Below are 24,572 nucleotides of genomic sequence, written 5' to 3'. Positions count from 1 at the left end.
CAACCCCTAAAAGATAACAAGAAAGTTACAGCCATTTTGGAAATAGTGGAAACAGCACTGAAATCACTGGGACCTCTGATGACGAGAAATATTAGCAAAGAATCTAATCAAACACGTAAGAGAAGTTATTACATCACTGTTCTGGATATATCATTGTTGTCTATAAATGATTAACAATAAAACCAGGCTGTATCAATAATTTAATATACTGCATGGTAATATTTGGTCTGCAGAGGTCCAGATGTTGGTCAGTAGAGGTGCAGCCATCCCACAGGTTCCACTAACCATGTCCACCAATAGTGTGCAACTCAAATCTCACTGGGAAACTGCAGCAGGAAACACAAACCTGGGTAAAAAACTAAACTAAAACTAAACAACACTTGTCAACATGAATTTATGTTGTTTTCTCATAAAGGTCAAAATAAGGGTTTAAAAATAGCTATAAAGCTTATATAGATTTTTAGAATATATAGATGAGTAAATATAGTGCTTATTGAGCTTATGAAGCTTTTTTAGAGTAGACATTTGAGAAGTTATAGAGCTTATAGAGCTTTTTAGAATAGATAAATGAAAAAATTAGAGACCATATAGACCAGCTTTTTTTTTTTAGAAAAGACAAATATGAAGTCATAGAGCTTATAGAGCTTTAATATAATAGATAGGTGAGAAATTATAGAGCTTATGTAGCTTTTTAGAATAGACAGACAAGAAGATATAGAGTTCATAGAGCTTATTAAGCTTTTTAGAATAGACAAATGAGAAGTTATAGAGCATATAGAGCAGAGCTTATAGAGCTTTTTCAAATTAAACAGAGGGAAAGTTACAGAGCTTATTGAGCTTTTTTTAAGAATAGACAGATATGAAGTCGTAAAGCTTATTGAGCTTTTTTTGAGAATATACAGATATGACGTCATAGAGCTTACAGAGCTTTTTAGAATAGACAAATGAGAAGTTATAGAGCATATAGAGCAGAGCTTATAGAGCTCTTTAGAATAGATCGATGAGAAGTTATAGATCATATAGAGCTTTTTGGAATAGATAGTGGAGAAGTTATAGACCATATAGAGCTTATAGAGCTTTTTCAAAATAGACAGACGAGAAGTTATAGAGCTTATATTGCTTTTTAGAGTAGACAGATGAGAAGTCGTAGAGCTTATAGAACTTTTTAGAATAGATAGATAAGAAGTCATAGAGCTTATAGAGCTTTTTTAGAGAAGACATGAGAAGTTATAGAGCTTATAGAGCATATTAGAATAGATAGATGAGAAGTCATAGATCTTATAGAGCTTTTTTAGAGAAGACATGAGAAGTTATAGAGCTTATAGAGCGTATTAGAATAGATAGATGAGAAGTCATAGAGCTTATAGAGCTTTTTTAGAGAAGACATGAGAAGTTATAGAGCTTATTAGAATAGATAGATGAGAAGTCATAGAGCTTATAGAGCTTTTTTTTTTAGAAAAGACAGATGAGAAGTTATAGAGCTTATAGAGCTTTTTTTAAATAGACAGATCAGAAGTTATAGAGCTTATAAAGCTTTTTTAGACTGAAGATAATAAGTTATAGAGCTTTTTTAGAATAGACAGATCAAAGGTTATAGAGCTTATAAAGCTTTTTTAGACTGAAGATAATAAGTTATAGAGCTTTCCATTTGACTCTAAATAAAGTATTTTTATAATAGAAAGATGAGTTTAAACAGAAAAATAGCTTGCAGATATCAGCTTAATTCCAAGACTATCAATATACACACGCCCCATACTTTAACCGTAGTTCTAATGGTGTGTTCCATTAAACAGGTTTTGCAGCAGCAGCTCTGCTCAGCTACAAGAGCATGCACAATTCAGTCAACAACTTTTTTGATTGGATAGAGAATCCAGAAGACCAAAAGCTCCAGATCAACTCAGAAGTTGTGACTGTGGCCGTCACTAACCCTCACACATCTTATTTGCAGAAGCCAGTAACACTCACCTTCTCTCACCTGCAGGTACAAATATATTAACTGGAAATAAAAATAGAATCTTAATATTTTAATTGCAGAGCTTCAGGATTTAAAGTAAACAGACACATCAGTGGAGTCATCACAATGTTTTATCAGGGTTTAGTTTAAGGGACTGGGCTCGCCGAGGTTTTTGTGGGTGTATTTGAACATACAGTGCTGTTAAAAAGGTACTTGCCCTTTCCCAGTTTGGATGTTTTGGATCGTAACCTTCTGGTAATATATCCACAACCCAGTTTTAGATTTTTGTCTGAGGCAGCAACGTTTAATCTTGATTTTCCTGGTTTTTCATGAACTCTGATATAATCAAGTACAAATTGTAAAACATCACAAATTGTCCATTATATTTTACTGTAAGTATTGAGTATCATGCTTTTTACTATTGTTTGGTGCCAAAATAAAGAATTAATGTTTTATTTGATTATGAATTGATTGTATCAGTAGCATCTAGCAAACTCTAGATGCTTAGATTTGTAGTTAGATTTAATAAAGCTTTTATTCTGACACAACTTCCATATAGTCCTATTGTACTGTACATTTGAAGACTTGAGATGTGAGTATTTATCAAATCTTTAAACTTAATTCTTACAAACGTTTTGCCCCTCTGCCCATCCTCCTCACTTTAAATTGGCACTAAATACACTTGTCTACCTTTCCTGATGGGTTTGTTACAGCTTTGGTTGTTTAAAAATCTTAAGTCTTAAGAATCAGTGAACAGTGTTTAGTGGTAATTGTCTGATTTAGAAAGAGCTACTCATTGTTGTTCATTTAATTTGTGTATTTACTTTTGTGTATTCGAACTACTGAACTATGTCTACATTATCTAACTGTCTGACTTTCTTTTTCAATTTTACAGCCTAAAGAGGGGAATTTGATTTGTGTGTTTTGGAACTCAACTTTAGAAGGTGGAGCATGGTCCAGCAGCGGCTGCACCGTGGTCCAGTTCAGTACCAATCATACAGTCTGTTCCTGCACACATCTCAGCAGCTTTGCTGTATTAATGGCCCTATATGAGCAGGAGGTACTGGCTTCTTACGTTCTATCATTTTTTTAATAAAAAAAAAAACTAAATAAATATAAATACTATCATGATACTATTGAGTTACTAACACCTAAAGATCCTAACATGCTTTATGGCATGTCTAAAAATGAAAAGAGGGTCTAGTTAACTTTTTTATCAAGATGGTATCGGTTTATTGTTTGACTGGTATGGCCAGATTAGTCATTGTCAGTAAGTGGGTAAATCTGTTGCATCTGTTGTAAAATAATTTATTAGACATAGTTACATGTTACACAGTGCCTTTCACCATCAAAACACACAGTTGCAGAGACTTTAATGTCAAGGTGCATTAAAACTGTTGTAATAAATTGTAATGACCCAACAATCTACTAAAAGTGTGCAAAATTAAAGGGGTCTGAATACTTTATTAACCCACTGTATATTAAATTATTAAAACAAAAGTGATTGAGTTCTTGTTTCTACCAAGTTGTATGTTTAAGTCACAATGTTTTTTTGTGAAAGTAATGTTTTTGTAATTATAAATTATCATATCCTTATATCTGTCTCTTCTTCATGGCAGAATGTGTTTGAATTGCAACTAATCACCTGGATTGGACTTTCGCTATCGCTGATCTGCCTGCTCATCTGCATACTGACTTTCCGCCTTGTTCGTGCCATTAAGAGCGCTCGCACCACCATCCACATGCACCTCTGCATCAGTCTCTTCATTGCTGACCTTATCTTTCTTGCTGGAATCAGCCAAACCCAAAACAAGGTACATTATTACTCACCATATGATCTGTAACATTTTGGTACAGTTATCATGCATCTTCATTGCTAAATATGTTTTCTTATTGACCAGTTAAATCCTGCAATGCTAGGATTAGGAGTAGAATGTGTCATACTAAATAATTTTTGCACTCTTTTTAACCAATTTCTGCCTTGTATGAGCTACCATGGTCAACTGTAGGTTCTGTTAGTGTGAAATACAAATTTCCAGGAGCAACAACAGCTCAGCCAAGAAGTGGCAAGCAATAAAGAAGCCCTCACTTCAGCTTTTTCTTTGTCTATGTGATCATCATCAAATATAAATCAGTTGCTGATTTTGGAGCAGCAGATTCTTTCTCACATTCAGTGTTATTGGTGTATCATCAGCTTCGTATTCATGGCAAATGGTTAAAAAATTTAATTTGATGATTTACCCATTTAAATTTTCCCATAGCATAAAGTGTCAGCTTTCGTTTTCTGTTGAACCTTGGCAAAAGATTACGTAGGCCGGCCGCTGAGGAGGCGCAGCGGTAAAAACACACGCTGGAACCAGAGCTGGGATCTCGAATACATAGTATTGAATCTCAGGTCTGCCTGCCGGCTGAGGCTGAGCAGCCACATGAGTAACGATTGGCCTGTTGTTCATATGGGTGGGACTAAGCCGGATAGGGTCTCTCTCTCATGACTGGTGCAATTATGACCTCTACTGGCTGATTGATGGCGCCTGCACAGAGATGAGGAAAAGAGTGCTCTTAGGGTGTGTCCCTTCGTACATGCAGCTAGGTTGCACTGCACTCCTTAAAGTGTAAGTGATAAGATACATACGACATGCTGCCCACGTGTCGGAGGGGCGTGGGTTAGCTTTGTTCTCCTCAATCAGAGCAGGGATCAGTATTGGTGAAGAGGAAGCATGATGCAATGGGGCAACTGGACGCTCTAAAAAAGGGATGAAAATGGGAGAAAATGCATAAAGAAAATATATTTAAAAAATATTACGTAGGCCTTCTTTGTAGTTGGCGCAGACAAACTATCTTTATTAATTGGCAACAATGAATTAGGAGGCTATGACTAAGGCCCTACCTAATTCACGGCCATGAAAATCACATCACGGACCGTGAAATGAGTGTTTTCCTGTGAGATACTCAATTTGCTGTGGAATTCAAAATTTAAGCTTTGTGTTTAAACATTTTTCGCATAGGATATGAAATATGAGATGCAATTACATTAGTGTAACAGACTTTTCTCTGGTGTAGTGTGCTGGCAATGTTTGTTTCATGTGTTTACATAATGAGTGCATTTTGTCCTTTTGGGGATTCCATAATCAAAGGAAAAGTGTGCTTCTCTACACATGTGATTATCTCTGTGTACTCTGTGCTCAAAATAACAAGCCAGTAAAGTATTATGCACACAATAATTTGTCAATGTCAATTTTACACTAGCAATCGGTTAGACAAAATGTCCAAGATGAACATGGACAAGTATTTACGTCTTTTAACTAGTAAGGTAGGCTGTGCTGTGAATTGTAGCTTTAATTTATTCTGTCATTCGATTTATGAGTGAAATCTGTGATTTTTGAAAAACAAGGTCTGTGAAACTAAGCAGAATTCCCCGTGGATTTAATTTAATTCTACACCACTAAATATATCATCCTAAATTGCAGTATGTATATTTTAACTCTAGCACATTGTCATAATAACCTTATGCATTATGTTACATTTAAATTGATCAATTTTCTAAATGAAACCCATTACTGTCACTTATCTGTTTATACTGTAGGTGGGCTGTGCGTTCGTGGCAGCCATGCTGCATTTCTTCTTTCTGGCAGCTTTCTGCTGGATGTGTCTGGAGGGCGTGCAGCTGTTCCGCATGGTGGTGCTTGTCTTTAACACCTCGGTAAATTCTTACTACCTGATGGCTGCTGGTTATGGAGTTCCTGCCCTCATTGTCGCCATATCAGCTGTTGTTAATGCTGGAGGATATGGCACCAAGCACCAGTAAGTTTACACAGGCTTGTCTGGGTCTGATTTTTTTAAAGCATCATGAATAAGCTGGTAAAGAGAGTGTTTAATGATATGCAACATTTACTATTTAATGATGATTGTTGTGCTATGATGCTTTTGGGACACTCAGACCAGATCCTTAAAGTCAAGTTAAATAGTTCACAAACTTGCTTCAAGCCAAATCTATTTGATGTCAGGCACATCATCTGGAATGAAACACTGGAGTTACATTTTCTATTGTTTGCATTTTTGTTTGACGAACATTGCTTGTCTGCTTGTAGCTGCTGGCTCAACCTGGAGAAGGGCTTCATCTGGAGTTTCTTTGGTCCCGTTTGTGTCATAATTGCTGTAAGTACAGCCACAGACATGTGAACTGATTTCACTCATTTTGAAAAGTGATTGTCTCATTATGTTTACTTTACCACTTCTTTCAGGTGAATGCATTCTTCTTTCTCATTACTGTATGGAAACTGGCACAGAAATTGTCATCCCTTAACCCTGACCTAGGCATGCTGCGCAAAATCAGGTACAAGCAATATACATATTGAGGAAATAAACCTATTTTTTACATTTATTTTTACTAGTAAAATTCTGTAGGTTGAATTGCATGAATTCCTTATTATGCATACCACTAACAGTGGTTTAATGATTACCAGAATAAATCTGAGCACCTAACCTGGCCTTCTCACTTACCAGATTCATACATTTATACATAGTATAACCTTTATGGGACAGTCTGGAGAACGTATTTTCATCTAATATTTTGTCCTCTATTTCTAATGAGTGTTGCATTGGCAGCAGACTGAGAAGATCAGTCCAAATTTGTCAATCCCAGATTTCACTTTCACTTTCTCTTTTCATTCCAGCTGTGGGATACACCGATCAACCATGACATTACAACCACCTCCTTGTTTCTACACTCACTGTCCATTTTATCAGCTCCACTTACCATATAGGAGCACTTCGTAGTTCTACAATTACTGACTGTAGTCCATCTGTTTCTCTGCATGCTTTTTAGCCTACTTTCACTCTGTTCTTCAATGGTCAGGACCCTCACAGAGCAGGTATTATTTAGGTGGTGGATGATTCTCAGCACTGCAGTGACACTGACATGGTTCTGGTGTGAGTGGATCAGACACAGCAGCGCTGCTGGAGTTTTTAAATACCGTGTCCACTCTATTAGACACTCCTACCTAGTTGGTTCACATTGTAGATGTAAAGTCAGAGACAATCACCCATTTATTGCTGCTGTTTGAGTTGGTCATCTTCTAGACCTTCATCAGTGGTCACAGGACGCTGCCCACGGGGTTCTGTTGGTTGGATATTTTTGGTTGGTGGACTATTCTTAGTCCAGCAGTGACAGTGAGGTGTCTTATCCAATCAGACCAGCACAACACACACTAACACACCACCACCATGTCAGTGTCACTACAGTGATGAGAATGACCCACCACCCAAATAATACCTGCTCTGTAGTGGTCCTGGGAGTCCTGACCATTGAAGAACAGCATGAAAGGGGGCTAACAACAGATTACAGTCAGTAATTGTAGAACTACAAAGTACTTCTAAGTGGAGCTGATAAAATGGACAGTGTGTGTAGAAACAAGGAGGTGGTTTTAATGTTATAGCTGATCAGTGTATAGCCCATGGTCATCCTTTGAATATATCTGAACCACTTAATTAAAAAAAGCTCAGAAACTCTGTACTCTAACTCTGCACTCTAAGTTCTTTTCATGTTACATATGTCCAGCTTAATGAAGGTACCTCTCTTATGCAACATGTACTGGCAGCCATATTTTTGACTGTTAGGCACAATGACCATACTTGTGTATTTTGTCTAAAACTATGATTTTGCTAGACCACCACAGGAAGATTATTAAATAAAGTAAACTCTATTATTAAATAAATGACAAATGTAAATTGATGTAGGCATCTGAATTATTCTTTGTTACAGTCTTTCTCACTCACACAATCTGCAGTAACTGCTAAAGCATTTTTTTTTTACATCTGTTGCCCTCTACAGGACATTCACCATCACTGCTATTGCACAGCTGTGTGTGCTTGGAACCATGTGGATCTTTGGCTGTTTTCAGTTTGACGAAAGCACACTTGCCATGTCCTACCTTTTTACTATCTTCAATAGCCTGCAAGGAGTGCTGGTGTTCATCATGCACTGTCTGCTTTCAAAACAGGTCAATTCACTCATTCATTTATTCATATATGTTGTTTGTTTCTGTATGTACGTCCTCATCCTACCAAAATATACTCCACGTAAAGTACATGCCTGGTTAGTTGCATACAACTAACATGGTCTCAAAGCAACTTTACAAAACTCCAGGTCCAAAAATTCTATAATGGGCAGTAGGGACAAGGACAAAAACTCTTTGAATATTATATGGAAGAAACATTGAGGAAAAACATGACTCAAAAAGGGACCCATCCTTCTTGGGAAGTTAAAAGGTTTAATTAAATTAGGGATAAGGAAACAGATTTTATGTTGATAAAAGAAAATTGAAACAAACTAATCACAAATGAGAGACATAATCAAAGTAAAAAGCATTTATTTTTCTACAGTTCAATATGGAGTGGAATAAAGTCGAGTCCTGTAATGTCTTTTTGGACATTTTGAGTGCAGTTACTTCAGATTCCCATTACATCCAGTAGTCTAGCAGAAATGGCATTACTAGCATGTCACAGAAGTCGGCCTAATATAAGTGAAAGGTACACATTGTAACCCTTTAGGGTGTAAAAAATAGAATATGTAGTTAAAAATGATAAGAACTAAATAATAACTAAGTTGTGCAGACTATAACACAACTAGGGATGTCCCGATCCGATCTCACAGATCGGGATCGGGGCCAATCAAGGCATTTTTAACTGATCGGAAATCGGCTTTACTAATGCCGATCATAACCCGATCTTTTGTTTTACGTCAGCATGTCCGCTGTGTGGAAATACTTTAAATTGGAAAGTGAAACGTGTTCAACAGCGGTGTAATGTCTGTAATGCGAGCGTTTCATGAGGCGGTAGGAGCAGAGCTGCGTTCATTACTGTAGAATTTTACTGTTTATATGGTGTGTGAGTCGAGGATCACTCCGGTTTACAAAACAATAACTTTTAATCCGAGTATGAAAACTTCAGGACCATAACATACAGCTTTTACAAGTTTACGTGTTACAAGACTGAACGACATCTCAGTATCAAGCACTCTGATTGGCTTAATTATGTAACCGAGCGTCGTAGTGATGCACTCGCTTAATAAATAAATAAATAAATACACGCTATATTCACAAATTGTCGGGAGCAAAACACTTTATTAACTTATTCTGTTCCGAATAGCGGACAGCCAGAGCCGAGCACGCTATCCCATGCGCTATGGAAGCCCCAAAGGGTCAAAACACACTCACTTTGCGTAGACCCGTCCATCAAACCATTGTCACAATACAAGCACTTTAAGAACTGGCTTTCCTTCATAACAAAAGAGTGACTTTCCATTTTATTTTGGTATTCAGGTTTTACTGTAATGCTGTTAAGTAACTTATTTGTTTTTTTATATTCAAGTTAAGCTGCTACATTACTTGTGAGTGGAGATTTTTGTTCATTTTTAGTGTATCACTGCATTAAACAGAATTATGTTCTTTGAATATAAAGTTCAAAGTGAAACTGTAATTATCTCACTTCATTTTTACTACAATGCTGCACTAGGTTTGTTTACTTTTATTTTGTAAAAGAACATTAAGCAATAGCTTGGATGCAGGCAATTTTTTTCCTACAGCACTGCAGAGCTATTCAGTTGTTAAACATGTACATTAGATTAATTTGAATAACTGTAATGTACTTGAAGTGTGCACTGTGTAAACAGTGTTATCTAGTTCTTATCTAGACAATATCTAGAAAATACAAGTATCGGTTTGAGAATCGGTATCGGATCGGGATCAAAATTAAAGATCGGGATCGGGAACAAAAAAACGTGATCGGGACATCCCTAAACACAACATTTACATTTAGGCCAATTAGCAGACGCTTTTATCAAAAGTAATTTACTATCCTGACATCTACACCGTTCAGCCATAACATTAAAACCACCTCCTTGTTTCTACACTCACTGTCCATTTTATCAGCTCCACTTACCATATAGAAGCACTTTGTAGTTCTTTTTCTCTACATACTTTTTTTTTAGCCTGCTTTCATGCTGTTCTTCAATGGTCAGGACCCCCACATGACCACCACAGAGTAGATATGATTTAGGTGGTGGATCATTCTCAGCACTGCAGTGACACTGACATGGTGGTGGGGTGTTGTGCTGGTATGAGTGGATCAGACACAGCAGCACTACTGGAGTGAGTCCACTCACTGTCCACTCTATTAGACACTCCTACCTAGTTGGTCAACCTTGTAGATGTAAAGTCAGAGACAATCGCTCATCTATTGCTGCTGTTTGAGTTGGTCATCTTCTAGACCTTCATCAGTGGTCACAGGACGCTGCCCACGGGGAGCTGTTGGCTGGATATTTGTAGTTGGTGGACTATTCTCAGTCCAGCAGTGACAGTGAGGTATTTAACAACTCCATCAGCATTGCTGTGTCTTATCCACTCATACCAGCACAACACACACTAACACACCACAACCATGTCAGTGTCACTGCAGTGCTTAGAATTACCCACCAAAGTGCTTCTATATGGTAAGTGGAGCTGATAAAATGGACAATGAGTGTAGAAACAAGGAGTTGGTTTTAATGTTATGGTTGATCAGTGTACAATCCAAGCAAGTGAGGGTTAAAAGTCTTGCTCAAGGGCTCAACATTGGCAACCTGGCACAGGTAGGGCTTAACCCTTGTGCGATCTTAACATTCTGTTTACTCCCCTTGTCCTACGGGTCAAAAATGACCCGCCCTACCAAAGCGTATTACACAATACAAGAAGACGATCACCAGTGAACAGTATTACATTGCCATAACAGTTTTCTTTTACACAGTAGAGGTTTATTATTGCTATTATATAAATGTGAAGTAATTACTTCTGAATTAATTATAGGCAGATGCTATTTGCACCCCTGGTGTAAGCAGCAAAGTGTACAATTTGCACCCTGGTGTAAACAGCAATTTATACTATTTACACCCAGGTGTAAATATCACAAGATTACAAATAATTTTGCAATTTTTTATATTATTTTCAGATTGTGTAATATTTTCAGATTGTATTATTTACATTATACATTATCTACACTAGGTGTAAAATAGCAATATATACTGACATGCCAAAAGTGTAAATGTAAATGTAAATGTAAAAAAAGTCTTGGTACAGGAACTAGTATCATGTTAGGTACTCCTTTAGCCTGGCTAAGTGCAGCAGGCATTGGTTCCACAAGTGGACGGAAATATCTAAAGGGGTGTTGACCCGTGCCATCTGGATAGCCACCCACAGGTCAGTATTTGTAGGTGCAGGATCTCTGGTCCCTCTATGACATATTACCAGTACATGTGACACTGGGACCTACCACCCGTCTGGTACCCACAATCTTGCCTCACTCAAACTCCATTAATTCGCATCGCCTTGCCATGAGTACACTGGCCAGTGGTCAGCCTTACTTACAAGATAATACCTCACAACTTGGGCATTCCCAAGTCGTCCCCAGGTAACGCCACTTCATGATCAATTTACTGCTATCTCGTGACCTTTAGCATGTCCATGTATAGTGTTTATATACTGGTGTGAAACTGAAAAATATACAACCTGAAGCAAACAGCAATTTATACATCCATGTGTAAAAAGTGATGTATTTGTTTGTACCCTAATATAAAGAGAAATATATACCATTCACACCTTTGTGTAACTGTCTAATAATAAGACTAAGCTTTTTAGCTATCCTTTTGCTTGAACCCTTATTTCTGTTAAGCTGCTTTGTGACAATGAGGCTTGTCACACATGAAAAGTACATTTAAATTAGCAGTGGTGACACTGATAATTCCAAAGAGCTTTTGTTGGAAGTGTTCAAACTTTTAAAGTGGCGCTTTTTCTGCAACACCGCCCTCAGTCGTTGGTAGACATGCACAGTTGAGTTTGTTTGCTCTTTTTCTTTTTGGGGTACGAATAGCTGTACTGTGTGGGGAATGCTATGTGTACCCGGGTGCAAATAGACACTCCATTAATTATATTGAAAGGGAAAAAAACAGTCAACAATCTGGAACTTTTTTGTCAACAGTTTATTCTTTTATATTTTTTAGGAAGTGAATTATAAAAATACTTCTCTCATAACACTAACAAAACAACAAAATGTTGCTTGATTTTGTGAACAATTTTCAACATCAACTCTGTTTAGCACATGTAGGACAGTATGTGCGAACGTGAGAATGGGCTTTGCAGATGTATTTTTCACATGTGCAGCACACAGCTTTTGTCTTGCAGTCCTTCTTCCAGGGGCAGAACTGGCACCTTTTTCTTTTGACTGACCCAGCTGCATCCTCAGGTGGATCAGGACAAGATACAACTCCCTGAACAGCTTCCACAATGGCTGCAGAGGCTTCTGTGCGAGGCAGGCGCTCCCTTCTCTCAATGCACGGGGTGACAAGAGCCTTTCCCAACTGCTCAAGGAACATCCTTCTCTTGTTTTTCTTCCCTGACATCCAGGTTGGGTTGATCTCCTGCCATATCACAAAGGCATTATATGAGGACACATCAATGATGTTATGGAAGATGACCAGGGGCCAGCGTGCAGTCATCCTTCTGCAGCTGTACGTTCCAATAACCTTGTCGAGGTTGTCCACGCCTCCTTTATTGCAGTTATAGTCGAGGATGATGGCTGGCTTCCTGTCCTCACGATCACTGATTTCAGCCGTCTTGTGCAGTGTGCTCAGCAGGGCCACGTTCTTGTTCCTTTTTGGAAGATAAGAAACAAGAGTGGTGGTGGGAGTGAAGGCAAACTTTGATGAGAAGACCACTCTGCCTCTTGTTGCGAGGAGTGCAGGGGGGAGTTCAGGCTTATTCTTCCGAACAGTGCCAACCATGGTCATCTTCCTTTTCAGGAGCTGCTGGCCGAGTTCATAGGAGGTAAAAAAATTGTCACATGTGCCCCCTCAGTCCAACTGTCAATTCAAGCACAACCCGCATCCCCTGGTTCTTCTCTGGTGCTCCACTCGGCAGCTTCCCTGTGTACACTTGCATATTCCATGCATAGTTGGATTTTGCATCACAGGCCACCCATATTTTGATGCCATATTTTTCTGGCTTGCTTGGCATATACTGCCGGAAAGGACAGCGACCTGTTGATAAAAAAAAGAGATTACAATCACTGAGTGTGAGTGTCACAGAAAACTGCATGAATCAAGGATGTTACATCACAATAAAATAAAAAATATTTCAGGTAAGTAACATTGCATATATGAAAATAAAAGATTACCTTTGAATGGAACCAACTGCTCATCTACTGTGACTTCAGGCCCAGGGTTGTAGAGGTATGGCAGATGCTCAACCCACTTGTCCCAGACCTCTCTGATGGCTGCCAGTTTGTTTGTCACACGCCTTGCTGGTCTTGACTCACGGTTTTCAAATCTCAGCATTCTTGAGAAAGTGTGAAAGATTTTCAGTGGCATTGTGGCACGAAAAATTGCCCTTCCACTCTCTGCATCCCAGAGACTATATGTAGCCTCGCCACGGGACCTATATACACCTGCTAATATCAAAAGCCCTATGTAGCCACGCAGGTCAATCTCATCCATATTTTTCCAGTTTTCTCCATATTTCCGGAAAACCTCCAAATTTGTATTCTCCAGGATGATTTTTTCGATGGCTGGTGTGATGAACAGGACAAAGGTGGATGAAACGTCCTGGACATGGGCAGCCGAATACCTTGTTGGCCCTGGAGTCATCCTTATGATGTTTGATGCTGCTGTTCTTCCCTGGTTGCTGTCTGAATTTGATGAGGACCATGCAATTTTGCCGTTCTTTGACAAAAAAGTCTCTCTGTCAGCTTGAGGGATTTCCTCTTCTTCTTCTTCATCTGAAGATGCATCATCCTCTGGGTTGCATTCCTCCCCATCTTCCTCTTCAGATAAATCTTCATCCTCTTGTTCCTCCAGAGCTCCTGAAAATATCTCATCCAGCACCTGTTGGGCACTGAAACGTCTATTCATGGCTTCAGCAAGGAACCAACTAGGGGTACTTTGATGCAGGGTCCCTTTATATCCTCTATATTGAATTTGTTTTTATTATGTCTGAGATTGTTTTTTGTTTTGTTTGGGAGCTTTTGTGATGTGAGGGGTTAGCTGCAGATCAAGAGTACAGGTGCAGGTCAAATGCAAGTTCAATTCATACATCGATCCAGTTTCTTTGATGGGGTGTGTGTGTGTGTGTGTGTATGTGTGTAGGTGTGTGTGTGTGTGTGTGTGTGTGTGTATTAGAGAGAGTTTGTGTGTGGCCTTTGAACTTTTTTTTCTGGTGTTTAAATGCTTTTATAATTCACGGGTCAAAAATGACCCATAAGACAATCTTTGTACCCTAGTGGTGTACAGCTCACATGGAAACATAAACAAAAACAAAGTATCACTTTTTCTAATGATGGGGTCCGTTTAGGAAAAGTCATAAAATTTCAAGTTGGAAAAAGATAGTTTAAGGTATTTTTTCTACAGATAAACATGGTAGTGGGTCACTTTTGACCCGCAAGACAACACAAGGGTTAAACCAGCAACCTTCCATATACTAGTCTATTACCCTAACCACTGAGCTACCATTGCCCTTGATTAAAACAGCATATCTAAAAGAGACCTAAAAACATCAGCATCAACAAACCAGTGTTTTTGTTTGTGAGAGGCTGAATGACAGAAACATAACATTCCTGATCAACACCAATCTCTATGACCATGAACCCCCAAGCTGTGCACCTCTGTCTAAGGCGGGGGTGGACAACACCGACTCTGGACTGCCAAAACTCAGCACAGTCCAATGACCCAACAACTTTAATACTGGGCCAGCCTGTGGGACAGACCATGAGAGCAGCAGAATGAATCAGACCCCAGAACTAGGACCACACACTCCTGCTTTTCAAAGACTAACCAAAAGCCTGAGTAAATAAGTAGGTTTGTAATCTAGTTTTGAAGATTGAGAAATATATCAAACTTTGTATTTGTAGTTAGCACTGAAGCTGATGCATTCCAAACCCATCTGAGCTTGTTTGTAGATCTACCAGAGCATCCAGTGAGAAGAAAATTGCAACAATCTAAACCCTAATGCTCTCAGCGCCAGTCCCAAGTTCAGATAAAAAATGGATGTTGTGTCACGAAGGGCATCCTGTATCAGAATGGTGCCAAATCATGTATGTAGAATTAAATGACCCACTGTGACGACTCTCAAAATTACGGGTGCAGATCATCTGTCATTATTTATGCAACTAAGCGTGACAGAGAAGACAGCATATTTTACAAAATATAAATAATTCAGATGGGCCAATGTTTTTGTTTAACATTTCATATATGCACATTTAATGCAGAATAGAAATATTAAAAACTACAAAAAATCAATTCACTATGTCAAACAATGCATAACAATTGCCATAACAATGCAACTTATTATTATTATATAATGGAGTGCCATCAAGTCGATTCTGACTCCTGGCACCCACATGGATAGTGTTTTGCTTTAGAACATCCTGTTCTCTGTTTGGGTTCAGGCATTTTAATGGATTGTTCATTATTCCTTGAACTGTATCCATTCTGCTGGCTGTCCTCTCCTCCATATTTTACCTTCAGCTCTTTCAGGCATTATTGTTTTTTCCAATTGATTGGTTCTTCTCGTAATGTCTTCTCCAAATCATTGTTTTTATGTAATAAAAATTAGAGTGCTTAGGTTTGATTTGATTGAGGATCAATATCTTTGCCATCTTGACAACTGACAATGTCAAGTTCTAAAAAATTCTTAAAAAATACACTGATCAACCATAACATTAAAACCACCTCCTTGTTTCTACACTCACTGTCCATTTTATCAGCTCCACTTACTATATAGAAGCACTTTCATGCTTTGTTAGCACCCTTTCATGCTGTTTTTTAATGGTCAGGACTGTTCCAGGACCACCACAGAGCAGGTATTATTTAGGTGGTGGATCATTCTTAGCACTGCTGTGACACTGACATGGTGGTGGTGTGTTAGTATGTGTTGTGCTGGTATGAGTGGATCAGACACAGCAGCACTGCTGGAGTTTTTAAACACCTCACTGTCCCTACTGGCCTGAGAATAGTCCACCAACCAAATACATTCAGCCAACAGTGCCCTCTGGGCAGCGTCCTGTGATCACTGATGAAGGTCTAGAAGATGACCAATTCAAACAGCAGCAATAGATGAGCTATCGTCTCTGACTTTACATCTACAAGGGGAACCAACTAGTTAGGAGTGTCTAATAGAGTGGACAGTGAGTGGACACAGTATTTAAAAACTCCAGCAGCGCTGCTGAGTCTGATCCACTCATACCAGCACAACACACACTAACACACACTAACACACCACCACCATGTCAGTGTCACTGCAGTGCTGAGAATGATCCACCACCCAAATAATACCTGCTCTGTAGTGGTCCTGTGGGGGTCCTGACCATTGACGAACAGGGTGAAAGCAGGTAAAAAAAAAGCATGCAGAGTAACAGATGGACTACAGTTAGTAATTGTAGAACTACAAAGTGCTCCTATATTCTAAGTGGAGCTGATCAAATGGACAGTAAGTGTAGAAACAAGGAGGTGGTTTTAATGTTATGGCTGATCAGTGTAAATGCTTCTTATAGCAAGAAATTCTTATAGAATTGTGGTAAGCCTGAAAGAATGAGGTTAGATTTGTTTTTGTTTAGAATGAGGAAACTCCTGGTCTCCTAGGTGATGTGTCCTTAAGACACCAATTCAGACACAATGAGCACAGATGGCTTTAAACTGAGATAGTCCTGAGTGTAATCAACAAAGCTGAAAGAAATGATGCAGGGAGAGCACATCTAATGACAGGCTCTATTAGAGATCTTTGTGGAACACAATAGCTAATGGTGGGATAGGACAAAAATGGTTGAAATTAACTGAGCAGGTCCTATGATTGAAATAAGAATTAAACTGGTTTACTTTTGCTTTCTGTGTGCAAAGCATGTGCTAAGACTTTCTGTTAGAACCATCTGAAATTGCATCACTGCACTGCAATGCAGCTTTAAATGTGCTATTAAGGACAATTAACTGTGTCTGGTCATAACAGTGGAACTAACTATTTATTTGTCTATTTATTAGGACAAGTTTGTTTGTTTATTAGGATTTTAACGTCATGTTTTACACTTTTGGTTACATTCATGACAGAAATGGTAGTTACTCATTACACAAGGTTAATTAGTTCACAAGGTTATATTGAACACAGTTAAACAATTTTGTATCTCCAATTCATCTCACTTGCATGTCTTTGGACTGTGGGAGGAAACCGGAGCACCCGGAGTAAACCCACGCAGACACGGGGAGAACATGCAAACTCCACACAGAAAGGACCCGGACCGGCCCACCTGGGGATCGAACCCAGGACCTTCTTGCATTAGGCCAAATTTAAAAGGGTTTTTAAAGTATACTTCAATGTGAGACCGTAGCTGTGCTTACCTCTAAACTGCAGTGCAAAATAATGCTAATAATGTGGTGATGTAACGCTGGGCTAGACAAGACAAGAGGGATGGACACACACACAGAGATGGTTCAAACAAAAGTATTTAATAATAACAAAAGACAAGACAAGGTTGTAATCAAGACAGGAGAGAACAGGACATACAAACACACAAGCAATGCTAAAGCTATACATGAATCCTAAACTAAACACGAATAAGAGAAACAGAATCAAGACTAAACAAGAACAAGACTAAGAGAAACAGAACATGAACTGACTAATAGGGATGGGCCATATAATATCGTTCACGATAATACCGGTATAGTTGTAAATTCGATATGATTTTTGCCATATCGCGATATAGCACTGAGGATGAACTAGTCCCTAAAAGCAGAGCTACATCACTAGTGTGGAAGTTTTTCGCATACAGAAGGTCAGACTCCAAACAAACAACTGTAATTTGCGAAACGTGCAAAAATACTGTGACGACAAAAGGTGGCAACACATCAAATTTATTTCACCACCTAAAGCAAAAGCACCCGCGTGAGTACGAGGAGTGTCAGTCACTGAGGCCAAAAACTGTGTCAGTTAATGAACATAGAATGCACAGGTTACCATCTGAGAACGTTTAAACACAAAAGCGCTAAGTGGAATGCTTTCCTTTGTGTATGAGCATGGAACTAAATCACTGAGTCAATGAGTCAGAAACGACTCTTTTCAGATGAATTATTCATTGGAATCGAATTAGAAAACTGTGCTCTTATCTATGGTAAAGATTCATTTGTTTTTCTCACTCTGTGGGCAAAACAACTCTGAGTCAAGAGATTCAGATGTATAAACCAATCAGAGCTTCCTAATTAAAATTTTGGGCGGAATCTCTCTCTTCATTGGTTGCTGTATAATTGACAGATAAGTGAACGAATTACCAGTTTCAGCTTTCAACCGCGAGTCAAGATAATAAATTAGGGTAAATGATCTAAGATGGTTTTCATTAGTTAGCTGGATAAACTCAGTTAAATATGGGTTTTTATATTCTGGAAATATTCTGGAAATATACAAGATGGCCTCCAAGGTAAGCAGCGGTTATGATTTTATACTTATGAATTTATCAGAACTACAATGTTTTGTGTTTTTAAGAAAACGTGTTCTTATATATCACTAGTGAATATCGTTATCGCAAAAATATCCCAAAATATCGTGATATTATTTAAAGGCCATATCGCCCACCCCTACTGACTAACAGGAGTGAACAAAACAAAACAGAACTGAACCGAACCAACAGAGTCACAAGCAAAAGCAAACAGGAAAACTGACAAACCAAACCAGGACAGGACAGAGTCAATTTAAAGACTGTTTGGAAACTGGTGACTTAACATGTTATAGCTAGGGATGTCCCGATCCGATCTCAAAGATCGGGATCGGGGCCGATCAAGGCATTTTTTAATTGATCGGAATCGGCTTTACTAAACACAATCTTAATCCCGATCTTTTGTGTTACGTCAGCATGTCCGCTGTGTGGAAATACTTTAAATTGAAAAGTAAAACAAGTCCAGCAGTGAAGTGTAACGTCTGCAGTGTGAGCGTTTCACGAGGCGGTGGGAGCAGAGCTGCGTTCATGTGTGAGAGTGTGTGTGAGTTAAGGATCACTCCGGTTTACAAAACAACATAGTGATGCACTCGTTTAATAAAGAAATAAATACACAGTATATTCACATATTGTCGGGAGCAGAACAATTTATTAACTTCTTCTGTTACGGTACCGAATAGCCGACAGTTGAGTCAAGCACGCTATTTCATGTTCTATGGAAGGCCTAAAGGGTCAAAATACACTCACTTCGTGTACAAACGTCCATCAAACCATTGTCACAATACAAGCACTTTAAGAACTGGCTTTCCTTCATAACAAAAGAGCCTTTCCATTTTATTTTGGTATTCAGGTTTTACTGCAGTAAATAAAATAAATAAACTTAAAAAGAGCCTCACAGTGAAGATAAACCAGAGCAGCGCGCGTGTGTGTTTGTGCCTTTAGAAGAGACGCTTTGTTCACAGTATCACTATAAGTGATTCATTGATTCATGAGTTGATTCGTTTTATGTGAAGCGTAAGTTTCTCTTCTCAGTTATCTCTCCATGTTTACTGTTATTAATTAAATGTCGTGGTTTTAAATAAACACCAGCTACTACAGAACATTTTGTGTGACTCTCTTACATTAAAAAGCTTAATTAAAAAGCTTAATTAAACTGCTATTACCACAGATCTGTAACCGAGTCAGACTCGTTCCGTCTAAGGAGCTAAAAGTTTTCTGATCCTAAAAGTTCAGCAGATGATCCTGAACTAACAAATTTGCTAATGAATAAACTTTTGCCTCTGATTGGCTCTGTAACGTCTTCTGTTCTCATCTACATCACAAGTAAGAACCGCTTACGATTTACCAAAGTGAACCATGAGTTTATATAACGTGCTGATAGAATCGACTCAGATGTGACCGGGTTGAATTATCTTTTTAAAGTAAATATTACAATCAGCAAAATTACATCGTATGTATGATGCACAACGTTAATTATGTTATTTTAGGTCATGAAGAGCTTTCACTGTGGTTTCTGTACGATGGTTGATGAATGGTGATGTGATGGTTGGCGCTTCGTAGTTTAAAGTCTGGATCAATCCACTGAGCTGTTAATTTAACATGGTCTTTATATATCGGGAACAAAAAAACGTGATCGGGACATCCCTAGTTATAGCTGAACGTCTACAGTTGATACAAGTAAACCTGCACGCAGATTTGCATAGTTTAGATTTGTGCTAGATAAACTAATACAATGTCATGAGACCCGCTATACGCATTTAAACTTAATAGACCAGGCTGTCTTAATACAATTAAATATGCAATTTGGAAATACCCCATTTCTAGAAAAGTTGGGACGTTTTGTAAAACACAAGAAGATTCTGTGATCTGTTAAATCAAATCTTTTACTGATCAAATTTATTGTATTTTATTGTATTCCTGGGGGAAAAAATGGGAGGTGTAATCAGTACTGTGTTCCATTAGCTTTTCTATTAATGAGACTTATCGTTTGGGAACTAAGGACACTAATTGTTGCAAGTGCTTTGCAAGTGAAATTTTCCTGCTTTCTTGCTTAATATGAGACTTTAGCTGCTCATCAGTCTGTGGGTGCTTTCATTTAATTATCTGCATGCAAGCCTTACATCACCAAGCACAATGCCAAGTGTCAGATGCAGTGCCTTTGGACTCAAGACAAAAGGCTGTTATAGCTGCAAAGGGTGGGCCAACATCATATTATGTCACTCAATCTCATATACGTGTGAAGGCAGACGAGCAAATACTTTTGGCAATATAGTGTATACGCCTGCTCGATCCACCAGTGTGTAACAAGTTCTCTAAATAAATAAATAAATAAGGAGATGGAACTGGCTAGAAAAGTGTAGAGAAAGCGAAATAGTGACTCCACCAACTAACTCAGCTTGTGTCCAGTGTGGATTCCTATGTGGGGTCTCTGGAGATAAAGGTGTCAGTCATCCGTGCCTTCTCCTCTAACATCACTGTTTGACTGATGCACTTTTGACTGATTGGTTCTAAATGTCTGAACAGACACTAAACTCTTGTAAAAGTCTTTTTTGGAAGAGTGGAGGCTGTTATAGTTGCAATGGCAGTGGAACTCCATATTAACACTCATGGTTTTGAAATGGGATGTCTAACAAGCTCATGGTTAGGGTTCTACTTTCATTTTACTGACTGCTACAACACAATTCTCACAACTGTCGTGATATAATTTTCCCTTCAGGTGAGAGAAGAGTATTCACGTTTCCTGTGCAGCATGTGTACACCACAGAAGAGGAAATACTCTGAGTTCAGCACGAACCAGTCCAGCAAATCTCAGGTAAAATCAGCATTTATGTCAGTTGATACCCTTCCAGTGTTTTATGCTACAGGTTCAGAAGAAGGTGATATGATATAAACATGGCTTTTGATAAAATAGTGCTTTAGTTTATTGGTACATGTCCAATTGCATGTTTTTTCACTGTTTGATGCTGTATGCCTGCAGTCTATGGACATTTCTGTATGGGTACTACGGCTTTGGTTATGTCTAGGGCCCTACTAAATTCACGGGAAAATATGCTTAATTTCACAGACCGTCATTAAATTACACTCATAAATTGAATGATAGAATCAATAGATTCTAGCACAGCCTACCTTAATGGTTGACTGTAAACCTAGAACGATTGACTGTAAATCCATTTCGTCTCAAAAACACTCGTCCGTGTCTTGACACCCCCATCCCAGACCTGGTTCACAGGTTCACAGACCTGGTTGGGAGTTTTCCAAACTCAGTAACCAGAGTAGTGTTTTTAGCTGCTTTAGACTTTTTGATGAAGCATTTGCTAACTGAAGTGCCGTAGGATTGCTAGGACCACCTCAGATTAACCAGTAAACATGAGGCACTTTAATGCTACACAAATGAAAAATGTTAAATCACTAAACACAAACCTTAAAGTTTGAACTTCACAGCAAATTGCATGTTAATTGGGAATTGTCTCATTTCACGGTCCATGAATTAGGTAGGGCCTTAGTTATGTCTAATCTAAAGTCAGTGGTAAAGCAAACAGTATTGGTGTCCAACAGCTCTGGGATTTCGATTTTTTTCTTCCCGTTGGCTCTGTGCAGTCTGTGTGAAGTTTGGCACAGTTTCCATGTATCTACTTCCAAGTGGGTACTTGTGTGCCAGTAAGTTGACTGGCTATTCCAAATTGGCCTAAAAGTAAATGTTTAAATGACCCATGTGATTAATTTTAAGTCGTGTTCATGGTGTTACCTGACCAAATAAAATGCTACCAGAAATAAATAAATAAACAAATAAATGGCGCTCAGGTGGCACAGTGGTAAAACACGCTAGCACACCAGAGCTGACATTTCGAACTGGGCTGGGTGGCTACATGGACAGCTATTGGCTGTTTTTCATACAGGGTGGGAGCCGGATAGGGACTTCTCATAACTTAGGCAATTACGACCTCTGCTGGCTGATTGATGGCACCTGCACAGAGTCGTGGGATCATGTGTTGATCGGGTGTGGCTCTCTGTACACAAGGCTGATCCACATATGAACTCGCCTCGTGCAGGTAAAAGATGCAGTCGGCTACTGCACACGTGTCGTAGGGTGTGTGTGTCAGTCTCGCTCTCCTCAATCAGGGCAGTGATCGGCATCAGTAGAGAGGAAGCATAATGCAATTGGGTAATTGGATGTGCTTAAAGTCGTGAGAAAAAGGGGAGAAAATATATATATATATGAAATAAAAATAAATAAAAAATAAATGAAAGCATGGCAGTCTGCTCTGCTAGTGCTGCTAATCTGGGTTAAAACATATCTCCAGTCACTGTGATGGATTTATACTAGGTAGATTAAAGATTAAAATTAAAAATTTTAATCGTGATTAATCGACTGCAAAAATAACTAAGCAAAATTTGAAGTTATGCACATTTTTATTGCAAGAACATGTTTACCAATAAAAAAAATTATGATAAATGTATTAAATCTAAATTATTTTTAGAAAGCCAGCCAATGCCTTCACAGAGTTGTTAACAGCTACCCATCTTTCAGCCAGTTATTTAAAATGACAAGTCTGTTCATTGGAAACAGGCACTCAGTGAACAACAATGAACCATTTCTAGATGCAACACGTATAACGTCATGGCGACCCACATTGTTAACTATGTTAAAGTGTCTACAGTCCATTGTGATCCATTTAACACTAGTGTTTGTAATGTTCCCACGATGTGTACAGTCCATGTGAAAACAAAAATGATTATTTAAAATAACCTGTATTTCCCAATATGTAGCAGCAGCAGCAGCAGCTCCAGTAATTTGTAACTCACGACCGCAAACTGGAGAAAGACCTGTGTTATCGCTATACAGTATTAACACAATGTTGCTGTGTTAAAGCAGCGCAAATTACCACAGTGACGTATGTTTAAAGTGGCACAAAAATAGTCCAATAAAAATCGTTTGATTAAATCGATTATTTTTTTAATCACACTTAAAATTGTAATGCATTAATCGCATTAATTAACACGATTAACAACAGCCCTAATTTATACTCATTTGCATTTTGGGTGTTTTTACTCCTTGTGTGGCATAAGCTTAGGATCAACCATACTTGATTATATACAGTCAATATTGAAGGTAAATGAATGATTGTAATAGATGAATTAATTAATGAGAGCATGATGGAGCATCAGGTAGCAAAGGTGTCACAGATTCATGGGGCTTCTGACACAGATCTGGGTTCAAACTCCAAGTGCAGTCTCTGGTTAGGAAGAGTTTATGTTCTTTAGGTCCTTTTGTTGGTTGAATTCAGGTAATCTAGTTTCCTCCCAACACCCAAATTATCCAGTAGTTAGACTGGTTGTGCTCCATGGCCCCTATGTGCCTGTTGGTTAATAAATGACCAAATACTTATTTTCCACCATAATTTACAAATAAATTCTTTAAAAATCCTACAATGGGATTTCCTGGATTTTATTTTCTCATTTTGTCTCTCATAGTTGAAGTGTACCTATGATGAAAATTACAGACCTCTCTCATCTTTCTAAGTAGGAGAACTTGCACAATCAGTGGCTGACTAAATACTTTTTGGCCCCACTGTTCCATCAGTTATATTCAACAGGTCAAAGCAGGGCACTTTATGTTTTATTTAATAGTGCTTCTAAATCCGGACAGTCATAATAAATCCCCCAAATGGCCTGCATTTATGTATTTATTGTCCAATCTTCTCCCCTAATTTACAATTCCCCCTTAGGTCTCCCCATTTGTCCAACAGCTGATCCTTAAGTATGGCTGTAATAAAATGTAGTCTAATAACCAGTTTAAAATGACAATTTCATTTTATAGCTAGCTATTACTTGATATTATCTTTCAGCTTTGACAGCTTATCAATCAAGACTCAATTATGAATTCCTTAACAGTTCCATCTAATGCGTGTTCAGTTTCAAAATGACAAATAATAAATGAGCAAATTCTTGTAGTGAAAGATGTTCTACAGAACTGAATGACCTGCATGGTGCTTTGAATAACAAGTGTTTTTGCTGGATCCGCAGGCTTCCAAGAGCATCCAAAATACAGGGGAGTCGCACATCTGAAGCACCTAGACCTTCAATGTGACTTTGTCTGCAGCCTGGCTGACCTCTCTGTGGTTTA

General features: G+C 38.4%; 1 protein-coding gene and 1 pseudogene across 1 annotated transcript; one reads left to right on the top strand and one right to left on the bottom strand.

Moving 5' to 3' along the window:
• The first annotated feature begins 286 nt into the window (after positions 1-286).
• Positions 287-24,572, top strand: LOC134301581 (adhesion G protein-coupled receptor E5). Its single transcript, XM_062986362.1, has 10 exons — positions 287-350; positions 1,794-1,981; positions 2,850-3,014; positions 3,574-3,768; positions 5,538-5,755; positions 6,043-6,109; positions 6,196-6,287; positions 7,785-7,953; positions 21,165-21,260; positions 24,473-24,572. The coding sequence occupies exons 1-10, from the start codon at positions 287-289 to the stop codon at positions 24,512-24,514; spliced, it is 1,296 nt and encodes a 431-aa protein (XP_062842432.1). The 3' UTR covers positions 24,515-24,572.
• Positions 12,066-13,889, bottom strand: LOC134300382 (piggyBac transposable element-derived protein 4-like; annotated as a pseudogene).

This window comes from Trichomycterus rosablanca, chromosome 2 (assembly GCF_030014385.1).
Source record: "Trichomycterus rosablanca isolate fTriRos1 chromosome 2, fTriRos1.hap1, whole genome shotgun sequence".
Classification (NCBI taxonomy): domain Eukaryota; kingdom Metazoa; phylum Chordata; class Actinopteri; order Siluriformes; family Trichomycteridae; genus Trichomycterus; species Trichomycterus rosablanca.
This window is presented reverse-complemented; position numbering and strand designations above follow the sequence as displayed.